Source organism: Schistocerca cancellata, chromosome 4 (genome assembly GCF_023864275.1).
Source record: "Schistocerca cancellata isolate TAMUIC-IGC-003103 chromosome 4, iqSchCanc2.1, whole genome shotgun sequence".
Taxonomy (NCBI): Eukaryota; Metazoa; Arthropoda; class Insecta; order Orthoptera; family Acrididae; genus Schistocerca; species Schistocerca cancellata.
Window position 1 is genome coordinate 680,660,752 of NC_064629.1, and position 12,431 is coordinate 680,673,182.

At 38.3% G+C, this 12,431-nt stretch overlaps 1 protein-coding gene across 1 annotated transcript in view; it reads left to right on the top strand.

Moving 5' to 3' along the window:
• Positions 1 to 12,431, top strand: part of LOC126184379 (uncharacterized) — a 149,116-nt gene that overhangs the window by 7,753 nt on the left and 128,932 nt on the right. The window contains exon 3 of the mRNA XM_049926763.1: positions 5,417 to 5,605. Within this exon, the coding sequence (XP_049782720.1) occupies positions 5,417 to 5,605 (189 nt within the window). The remainder of the gene's footprint in view (positions 1 to 5,416; positions 5,606 to 12,431) is intronic.

The following is a 12,431-nucleotide window of genomic DNA, read 5'->3' on the forward strand; positions in this document are numbered from 1 at the left end:
GGCAATCTTTAAATGTTCTCACCCACTTTCTTACTATTCCATCACTTGTAATGTTTTCTCCGTAAAGTGCACAGATCTCACAATGAATATCGATTGCTTTTAGGTCTCTAGCACTAAGAAATCTTATAACAGCCCGTACTTCACAGTCGGCGGGACTCATGATTATCGGAGGCATCTTAAACACTCAGTGCACAACATAAACAAGGAAGAATCAGACTGTAATGGCGTCAGTGCGTAGATTAAGGTACAGGCTTTCATGTAAAAATAAAATTATTGAGATATTGTAGTACGTCTTGTTTTAATGTCAAAATGGTACTTACTTAAAAAACACGCCTCGTAGTTATTAGGCCATTACAATCCTGGGAATTCCTTTTGTTTAATGGCACCCTACAGTTGTATGAAACGTAAGCAATTCTTGTTTTATATCACATGCTTTCAAACAGTTAATAAACAAGTTTGTTGCATTTATAGTAGAATGACATTTCTGTATGGCCACAATTTTTAATTTGTAATTTTCTGATCTGAAATTAGTTTACTTTGCAAATTTTTTTGGGAACTATAGTTAAAAACACTGTGGAAAACCTTGTCATAGTTGAAGGTCAGTAGTGGATTTCTTTTTCTTCTTTTCTTTTGCATTGTATTACATTTATTTACATTCAGGATCGACTGCCAGAGCCTGCACCGTTCATCAGCCCTGTGTAGGTCATTATGCAAATTGATACTGTATTGTGGCATTACTACTTTCTTGTAGACACCTGGATCACCTGCGAACAGTCCTTAAGAGCTTCCAACGTTTTGTATTAGATCATTTATATATATTGTAAACAGTACCAGTCCTGTCAAGTATCTCTCTAGAAATTTCAATAGTAAATCAAATACCATCATCTGAAAATATTATAAATCTTCTAAATACTCTTATTTGTCTTCTTTTTTGTGCCACGAGCAATTGCTTGCTTATGATTTGGTAATTATTTTAATTCTTGGATGGATGTCTGACTTGTCACCACAATTGTGAGTTACACTAAGAGAGGAAAGTCATTTGCACTTTATATCCGCGAATCACATAAACGTGTTTAGTGTCCTCATATTTTTACTGTTGTAATAACTGAGACAGAGATCCACAGCTCATGGTCTAGAACCTAGTGTCACTGCTTCTACTCTGCAGTTTCCAAGGTTTGGTTCCCTGCCAGATGGGAGATTTTCTTTACTTGGTGACTGGATGTTTGTGTTGTCTTTCTCATTTCATCTACTCTTCATTGACACACAAGCTGACAAGGTGCTATCTTATAGAAAGACTTGCACCGGGCAGTCTAGCTACGTCAGATGAGGTCTTCCGACTAATAATGCCGTATGCTCCCCCCCCCCCCCCCCCTCCTCTCTCTCTCTCTCTCTCTCTCTCTGAGAAAGAGAGAGGAAACCACAACTAGACATTTTCCTGTAAGAATGTGAAAAACTGCCCACGAACTATGCTTCATCTGGTTAGTGCACTGGTCCAGTGGTCATTAATTAGGCACATGGATTCAGTGTTGGTTTAGCTGGTCTCACTTGTTGTAAGCTTATGCTGTACATTAACATATACATCTACTTCATACTCCATAAGCCACCTAACGGTGTGTGGCGAATGGTACTTCTGATACACTAAGCGATCCCCCCTTCTCTGTTCCACTAACATATGGTGCATGGGAAGAATGACCATCAGTAAACCTCTGTATTATCTATACTTTATCAAAAATTTTCTCTTCGTAGTCATTTCATTATATATCAAACTCTTCCCGGGAAGTGCTTTCTAGAAATTACAGTAGCAAACTTCTCTGTGATGCACAATCCCTCTCATGTAACATCCACCACAGGAGTTCATTGAGCATCTCTGTAACTCTCTCACGCCAATTAAACAATCCCGTGACAAAATGCACCACTGTTTGTTGGACCTTCTCTATCTCTTCTGTCAGTCCTACCTGGTAAGAATCTCAGATTGATGAACAGTACTCAAGAATCGGTCGAACAAGTGTCTTGTAAGCCACTTCCTTCATGGATGAGTTATATTTCCCTAAGATTCTTCGTGTGATTGACAATCTGACGTATGGTTTTCCTGTCATTTGTTTTATGTCGTCATTCCACTTCAGGCCTCTTGGGATAGTTACTCCTAGATATTTTACGTTACATACTGTTTCCAGCGATTTGTTGTCAATTGTATAGCTGTACAGTAGTGGATTTCTTTTTCTTCTTTTCTTTTGCATTGTGTTACATTTATTTACATTCAGGGTTGACTGCCAGAGCCTGCACGATTCATCAGCCCTGTGTAGGTCATTATGCAAATTGATACTGTCTTGTGGCATTGCTACTTTCTTGTAGGCACCTGCATCATCTGCAAACAGTCTTTAAGAGCTTTCAATGTTCTGTACTAGATCATTTATATACATTGTAAACAGTAACAATCCTATCAGCTTCTTTCAGGTACTCTGGAAATTATCTGTACATCTGTCAGTTTTGTTCCATTAAGAGTGATGTGTTGAGTTTTATCTGTGAGGAAGTCCTGAATCCAGTTGCAAATCTGGTCTGGTACTCAGTAAGCTTATATATTTTTCACTAGACAGCACTGCGGGACAATATCAAATGCCTTCCTGAGATCAAGGGACATGCATCAACCAGAGCATCATTGTCTACAGTGCTATGAATCTCACGGAGGAACAGATTGAGCTGAATTTTGCAAGATCTCTGTTTGTGGAATATTGTTTTTTATAGAGGAGATATTTGTTCTCCAAAAACATTGTAATTCTTGACTGTAAAACAAGTTCCATAATTCTACAACAGGTTGATATCAACAATATAAGCCTATAATTATGTGCATCTGTCGTATGACCCTTCTTGATAACAGGAATAACGTGCTTTTTTTCCGCTTGCTAGGTACCATTTGTTTCTTCAGCGATCTGTGATAAACTGTTGCTAGAAGAGTAGCAAGTTCTTTCACATTATCTTTGTAAAATCTTACAGGTGTCTCATCTGGTCTTTCATATCTTTCCACTACAAAGTAATTGTACTTGTTTTTCTACTCCGTGAGCAGCTATCTTAATATCTACCATTTCAGTGTTTGTACAGTGATTTAAAGTAAGAATTGTATTACAGTCTTTTGCAGTGAAATGATTTTGGAAGACCGAATTCAGAATTTGGGGATTCTCTACGTCATTTTCCATTTTCATAATAGTATATTCAATGAGTGACTGAATAAAGGATTTTGAACTGCCAACTGGTTTTATGTAACACTAAAATAAAATCTCTTAGGGTTTTTAGTCAAATTGGCTCACAAAATTTTAGTTTCAAAGCCATTGACTGCTTCTCTCCTCGCTCTCCTTATGCTCCTTTTCACTTTGTTCAGCTTTTGTTTGTCAGGCAGGTTTTGGCTTCTCTCGAATCTGTGACAAAGCTCTCTTTGTTTACATAGCAGTTTTCTAACATCATTATTAAATCATTTTGGGTCTTTTCCATCCCTTATGACCTTGTTCAGAACATACTTTTCTAATACATACTGAACATTGCTTTTAAATTTTTTCCACTTGTGCCCCACATCCACATTCTCAGCACTGAATATTTGATGCTGACTGCTTGGATATTCTGCAGTTTGTATCCTGTCACTCTTGCTAAGCAAAAATACTTTTCTATCTTTGTTAATTTTCCTTGTAATACCTATAAATACCCATAGTCATAGTTGCTGTCATAGCCCTATGATGACTGATGCCCTCTTTTATGTTAACTTATTCAATAATTTCATGTCTGTTTGTTGCTAGGAGGTGGAAGATGGTGCCTTCATGAGTTGTTTGTGTAGTTATCTGCTGAAAGTAATTTTCAGAGAAGACATTCAGAATAATGTCACACGAATCCCTGGCTCTGCCACTAGTGTTGATAGCATGATTCTCCCAATCTATAGCTGGCAAGTTTAAGTCACTCCTTATTGCAATGGCATGGAAAGTTAATGATATTCTACAAGTTCTCTCTGAAGTGACCTACCACTACTGCTCCTGACCCAGGCAGTTTAAAAAAGAATCTGGTTACCATTTTTGACCAACCTGTGATGCTTAATGTCACCCAAATTACTTCACACTCAGAATCCATGATAACCTCACTAGATATAGAATTCTTTAATGCAATAAATACACCTCCATCATTGGTGACTAACATATCCTGTTGATAAATATTACAATCTGACCTTAGGATTTCATAGCTATTCACTTCGGTTTCAACCAACTTTCTGTTCCTAATGCTGTCTGGGTAATACTATGTGGGCATTATAACCTTCAATAAGTTCTGCTAGTTCTGAGACCACTTCTTGGATGTTCCTGCAGTTAATTAATATCATCTTAATCTTTTCAGTATCCAGTCTGTGAGAACGAGCATTTTCTGAGACTGTAGTGGCTCATGTATCTTTTGTTTTGACAGGCAATTCCTCTCTGATCCCAAGAGGGACTTCTCCAACTCCAATGCATTCCGCCCATTGTCTGCTAACCAAGTAACTTCATCCTGCATATACTGTAACTGTATAGTAAATTGTTGCAGTGAATCTTGAGTATGCTTGCTTTCACAGGCCATTGCGCATCTGTATGAAATGTGTGGAAACCAGTATTAATTTTATTTCAGATAAGGGTTTGCTGCTTGTCATTGCTGATGGATGTTGGCCCTTCTATGTATTTTCAGTTCATGTATCATTTTATTGGGCACTGTATTTAAAATACAGCATAAATGTTTTGTTGTTTCAGGCTGCTTGTGCTACGTTTTAATAAAGTGTAATCTTCTTAAAACAATTCCATTTGAAATTGTTTTTTACTAAAATTATTTTGTTCAGGCTCACGATAATGACAAAGTTTACTGGTTTCAACTGCTAAGCAGTCATCATCAGAACTGGAAGGGGAAAAAAGCAATAATTATTGTTAAGTAGGTAGGATGTATCTGTTAATATTCACAGGTATTAGAGGAGCGTGCTTCTGTACCCACTATTGATATGAGTTAGTCCCATTCCTATAAGTGTGATATAAAAGCAGAAACACCAGTTTGTATTACATGACCAAGATGTACACATCAGGGCAGTAACATATTACCTAGTAACAATCTGGATGAGTATGTTATTTTTGTCATGTTTATATACTTTCTAGTTTTATATTTAACAATATTTTTTTAGTTCAGTTGATGACTGCTAAACATACAAAACTGGTCAACTTTGACATTAATATTTAGTGTAGTCAAGACAGTTTTGATGACAACACATTTGTGTGTGTATGTGTGTGTGTGTTGCGGGGTAGGGGGTTGGAAGTGTGGTCAGTTGGTAGTTAGTACTTTCCATCATCAAAAACCCATAGTTATTTATTATTAGAATTTCAATTTGAGTTGCTGATATCTCACTTAATTTATTTGTTGCCATTTTACACAGGTAGTTTTTGCTGAAGACGAGGGAGGTTTCGCGCATCATGTAATGGGCATTGTACATGATGCTGCAACTTATCTTCCAGACTTGTTAGACCATATGGCCGAAAATTACCCAAACTTGACTGTAAAAAATGGTGTTCTTGGAAGAGGCTCAGATATTGAGACGACCACAATGGCCCATTACAGAGAACAGGTATTCATTATTTGGTCGTTTATATTCATTTAGTCAGTTGGTTCCATCGTCATTCTTTTTACTACAGCAGTGAATACAACAATGTGTTTGTTTTGGTTAAGTTTATTTTCTTAGTGCTGTGATACATGAAAGTTCTTTTCTTGCATTATTTGTGTGTTTTTCTCTGATCACAGTCCATCTAAGTTTGTTTGAAAAACTGTACATAAAATAAGTTTTAAATGTATTCAGGAAAGTTTGTAGTAGCTCATTTACATGGTAACAGAGTAAAACGAATTATTTAGAAATAAAGAAACGATTCATCGAAAAGCAGAAGTGCTGCATTGTTGACAGACACACAAACAGCTTTGCTTTGCTAGCTTTTGGAATGAAATTCCTTTCTCAAGCTGTAGGAGAAACATGCACACAAACACATGCATGTTTCCCCTACAGGTTGAGAAATGAATTTAATTCCAAAGGCTAGCAAAGCAGAGCCCTGTAGATTTTGTTTGTGTGTCTGTCAACAACACAGTGCTTTTGCCTTTTGGTGAGTCGTCTCTTTATTCCTAAATAATTTGTTATTCTCAACCAGAACTTTCTGTGCATAATTATATTACTAACACAGTAAAAAGCAGATATGTTGAAATACTGCATATATGTTGCATGTGACAGCTGGATTAAGTAGAACCTGAAGTGAAAGTAATATTTATTTTCATTACAGTACAATGCTGTTTCTATGACAAATTGTATGTCATATTTGGAAAACTATACAGAGGTCACTCCTGCCTTAAAAGCAATGATTTAGCAGTGTAGCACTAGCCTTTACATTGTTAAATAACTTCCTTGGAAAACAGTATGGGGCATTAAGAATAAACTGAATGAGGTAGTACTGTTTTAAACAGACTGGGCTTGTATTCGGGATGGTGGAGTCTCAAATCTTCATCTGACCATCCTGATTTAAGTTGTTTGATGTTTCCGTAAATTACTTAAGGCAAATACCAGGATTGTTCCTACTTGAAGGCCGCAGCTGACTACCTGTCCCATACTTGTCAAGTTAGTATGTAAATGCCTGTAATATGAATTTTTGTTTTCTTAAATTGCAATACTGCAACTTGTCCAATACCCCTGTAAAAGTGGTCTACAGATGGATATTACTGGGTGGCTATAATTAAAGTGGAGTTACTCACAGAGGTCCAATGTGGGCTGTAATTATCGTATGACAGCGAAACTTGGTAGATATTGTAATGGATAATGCGGAATCTATTTACTCTGGAAAAAGTTTAGTTGCAATTTTGACCATCAGTTGCAAACCTCAAACTGTGAATGCAAGGAAGACGTATAGAAATGTTACCATACATAATGTATTAGGAACAGGACATGGGCAGAAAAGTGAGAAAGTCATAATGTTGATTTGTTCAATATGAGCACTGGAGACATCGATGATATGCTGCATCCTTAAAACAATGTGATAAACAATTACTTGCAGCAGTTCTGGTTGAATCTGAGCAATGTGTTCCTGCCTTCACATCAGGAAGAGACTGAATACGTCCCTGATAAACGTGTCCTTTTAGGCATCCCCAGAGTCAAATGTTACATGGATTCAGATCAGCTGATCTTGCGGACCATGCATCTGGAAGACCTGTGGAGGTAATATGTTCATGGAAGGTTGCATTACGCATACCTTTCACAGGGAAAGTGACATGAAGTGTTACCCCATCTTGCACGATAACAGTGGTTTCCACACAGTTGCACTGTTCCAAAGTAGGACTCACATGCTGTACTAGGAGGTCTCAATAATGTGCAGATGACACGGTGCACTGCACAGGCCCTCCGGGTGTATTCTCTTCAAAGAAGAACGGGCCAAGAATAAACATGCTTGTGAATCCACGCAGCACAGTCACATACAGCAAACACAATGGCTCTTCATCCACAACAAGTGGTTTAACAAGACTCCAAATTTAGCAATTCTGTGTATTCAATTCACCCTCTAGTGTAAAATGTGCCCATCACTCCATAGAATATTGCCCGGCTGCATGTCATCAACTTCGATCCGTGCCAGAAGCCAAAGAGGAAACTCATATCATTGCTGTGGGTCATGAAGTTTCAGCTGCTGTGTCATCTGGATCTTGTATGGGTACCAGTGTAAAATAGATGGCAAAACTTTCCTTACTGTTGACCATGGGACAGACAATTGGCATGACACTGCATGAGCACTAGCACCACCCAGGGCATGTGCTGGGTCGTCATTTAGGGCAACAGCAACCTCATCAGAACTTCCACTGGGACAAGCTGTCTTCCTCCTAGAAGTGTCACACCAACTTTACCCATATTTTTGAATTTCATTATCATCTTGTTTAAACCATTTAATGACAACAGGCTTCACTGCAGACATTTCAGTTAGCAATACTCTCTCTGTGCAACACTGTAATTGCTGCCGTTTGCATAAAACAGTTCAGTTTCACAAACAGTGCACAGTATCTCTTCTTAATAGCCATACTGTTCACTCACGTCACGGCTTGTCGAATGACAGCGTGGATGTTATACTGTCTTACTGACAGTGTATAGCACCAGATTTGCATCCAGTTGCCAAAATTGAAACTATCTTTTTCCCACACAAATCAGTTCCACCTTAACGCATTAGCATATCTACCAAGTTTCACTGTCATACTATAACTACAGCCCAACTGGACCTCTGTGACCAGCTGCATTTTACTTTTAACCACCCTGTACTACTATACAATGTTAGCAAATCACAAAGCTCCATGAATTACTGTTTGGGCTTTTTCAACTCTTCTTCCTGTTGCTCCTGTGTTACATATACCGCTACAGTGATGTTGACATCTTTTCATTCATTTCTGCAGTCATATCACATTACTCATACTCGCATATTAAAGACTCGCAACAGGAATAATTTAGTCAGTGTACCCTTTTTTACAAGAATCTCATCTCAGCGTACCCATCACAGGGTGAATAACATTTCTGTCATGATCATAGGCCTATTCTGTAAACATTCATACACTAGGCCTTGTTATGCTCATCAAGTCCCACTAAGTGTGTGGGAAATATAATTCAGTCATCATTGTGTAAGGTAATTCTAAAAGACTTATCTGACTTCTCAAGATGTCAGGGACTGAAAAAATATGTAATCACCAGGAGAAATGGATTCTTCAACATAGATGCGGACAGGACAGCAGGTTACACTGTTGTATTTGACCACGAACGGCACTTGTATAATTTTCTCAATATGTTTTGAGTACTAGATGTGGTCAGGACAGTGTTCTAAATTGTCGTGAGTGCATTATGTTGGAGCTAAGAGAATTCGGATGTGGGCAAATTGTTGGCACTTGTATGGTGGGTGCTTCTGTAGCCAAGGCAGGAAAAGCAGAAAAATATCATCCCCTAAGTCACCTGACGGATGAGAATGTTGGTTGAATAATCGTGATGGACAGTCATTGAAGAGGAGATCTGCTGATTTTGCAGGTTATGCATCTGGAAAACCTCTGGAGATAACATGTTCATGGAAGGTTACATTAAGCAGCTCTTTGACTCTGCAAGTGACATGTGGTGTTGCCCCATCTTGCATGAAAGCAGTGGTTTCCACACAGCTGCATTCTTCCAAGGTGGGAATTGCATGCTGTACAGGGAGGTCTCAATGACATGCACACATCATGGTGCAACTGACAGGCCCTCTGGGTGCGTTCACTTCAAAGAAAAATGCAACAATAATAAAGGTGCTTATGAATCAACACCATAGTGTCACGCACAAAGAGTGAAATGGCTCTTCGTGAGCAACACGTGGTTTAACAGTTACCCCAGATTTGACAGTTCTTGTATTCACTGCACCCTGCAGTGAAAACTGTACCCCATCACTCCATAGAATATTGCCAGCCACAGGTCGTTAACTTTGATTTGTTCCAGAAACTGAAGAGCAAATTCAGAGCATTGCTGCCGATCATGAAGATTCAGTTGCTGCAACATCTGGATCTTGTATGGTTACCAGTGTAAAATAGACTGCAAAACTGTCTGTACTGTTTATCATGGGGTAGACAATTCTCATCACACTGCATGAGCACTAGCACTATCCAGGGCACATGTTGTATATTCAGTTACAGTAACAGCAATCTCATCAATACATACCAGGCTAGGACACCTTCCTCTTCCAGGTGCCACCACCAAGATCACACCCATGTTTTCAAATTTCATTATCATCTTCTTTAATCCATTTAATGACATCAGGCTGCTCCTCAGACCTTTCAGTGGTGATACTCTCCATGCAGCACTGTAATTGCTGCTGTTCACATAAAATAGTTTCACTAATAGCACACGGTTTCATGATAGCTATACCATTCACTTAATTTAGAACTTGTCATACAAACAGTTTACAATATCAGATTTGCATGTGATGGTGACAGTTGGAAATAATACTTTTTTTCAGCATAAATTGGTTCCACATTAACGCTTCAACATATCTCCCAAGTTTCATTGCCATACAATAATTACAATCCACACTGGACCTCTGTTAGTTGCTGCACTTCAATTATATCCACCCACTACTACTACTACTACTACTACTACTACTTGCAGATAATCTGAATAGATGTTGCTGTTCCCTAATTTATGACTGGAGCAGGAATACCATAGTCTGTGAATAATCTATTGTTTATGCAGTGGCTGAGAAAATATGTATAATGACCACAATGTATGTTCCCTTAACATTTCAAAAAAGCAGCAGCATCAACCTTGAAATGGTTATTGGATCTTTTGAATCCGGGCACTTGGGGCTAATAATACAACTGGTAGATTAACCTGTATGCCAGATCTGGATTGAATTTTGATCTTTGCAGTGCACTGGCAAAACTCAACTGAGTGAGACATCTGATAATGGCTTGAAGCCATTGGCATTGTAGCACCTGTTATTAATGTAACAAAAGCAATTTATTTCACAACTCTTTGTTGTTCTTGTTGTTGCTGTTGTTGTGGTCATCAGTCTGAAGACTGGTTTGATGCAGCCTTTCACAATAGTTTACTCTGGGAAGCCTCTTCACCTCAGAATACTACTACTAGGGACAGAAACCAGGCTGAAACAAGATATCAGAGGCATTGAAATTCACTGCATTGTTTCTTTATTATGGGACCTTCAGCATATATTGTGTCCCAGTAGGACATGGGAAGGCAGTAGGTATTGGAAGGGGAGGATGGCTAAGCTTATAGGTGACAGTGTAGTGAGAGGTGGTGGTGGTGGTAGTGGTGTCACTCATGGGAAAATTCCTGTAGTAGTTGGTGTTAGAGGTGCACCTTTTTTAGACTGAAGTCAGCTGATAGGAATACCTGCTTAAAGGAAGTGCCTCTAACTAAGGGCTCACCTCCAGAGGATGTAATGTTTCCAAGTAGAGAAGGAATTAGCATATTTCATCAAAATATAAGAGGTATTAGAGATAAAGTTAGTGAACTGCTAAGGGATGTTAACTCTGAAATTATTGGTATATCAGAGCACCTCTTAAATAATTTGATAATTCAGAGGCTTCCTTTACCAGGCTACAGATTAGCTGGCTGTTTCTCAAGGAGTTCTGTGTGGGGTGGGGGAGTGGCTCTGTATGTAAAAAACAGTATTTCATTTGAGTCCATAGACGTATCACGACACTGCACTGAACAGATAATTGAAAGTTGTGCAGCATTAGTTGAATTTAGTGAAACTAAACTTCTAATTGCTGTTGTTTATAGGTCCCCTAACTCCGACTTCAGAACATTTTTGCTTAAGGTAGAGAGGGTTCTTGATTCACTTTGTAGGAAGTACCAGAAAGTAGTTGTATGTGGTGACTTCAATATTAATTTTGTATATGATTGTGCAAGAAAAAGGATGTTGGTAGATCTCCTAAATTCATATGATCTGATGCAAACTGTGTTTTTTCCAACTAGGGTGCAGGGGAACAGTAGCACAGTCATAGACAATATTTTTATTCATTCTTCATTACTAGATGGGCATTCTGTTAGAAAAGGGTGAATGGCCTTTCAGACCATGATGCACAAATTTTAACACTAAAAGGTTTTTGTACTCAAACCAATGTCATATTTAATTACAAACTACGTAGGAAAGTTAATCCAACAGCAATAGAGAGTTTTTTAAAACTTGTCAATGAACAAGAGTGGCAAGATGTTTATAGTGCCGATAATATAGATGATAAATACAATGCTTTACATAACACATTTCTCATGCTCTTTGAGAGTTGATTTCCATCAGAACATTCTAAACGGGGTTCTAGCAGTAATGGACAGCCGGGTTGACTGATTAATGGGATAAGGATATCATGTGGAACAAAGTGGGAATTATATCAAAATGTTAGAAGTAGTCACAATCAAGCTACAGTAGCCCATTACAAACAGTATTGTAAGGTGCTTAAAATGTTATTAGCAAGGCAAAAAGTATGTGGTATGCAAATAGAATAACTAATTCACAGGATAAAATTAATGCAATATGGTCAGTTGTGAAGGAAGTGTCTGATCAGCAGGACAAGGTCGATGATATAAAGTCAGTTCGCAGTAATATTTCTGTTACTGATAAATATATATACAGGGTATTTCAAAAATGACCGGTATATTTGAAACGGCAATACAAACTAAACGAGCAGCGATAGAAATACACCGTTTGTTGCAATATGCTTGGGACAACAGTACATTTTCAGGCAGACAAACTTTCGAAATTACAGTAGTTACAATTGTCAACAACAGATGGCGCTGCGGTCTGGGAAACTCTATAGTACGATATTTTCCACATATCCACCATGCATAGCAATAATATGGCGTAGTCTCTGAATGAAATTACCCGAAACCTTTGACAACGTGTCTGGCGGAA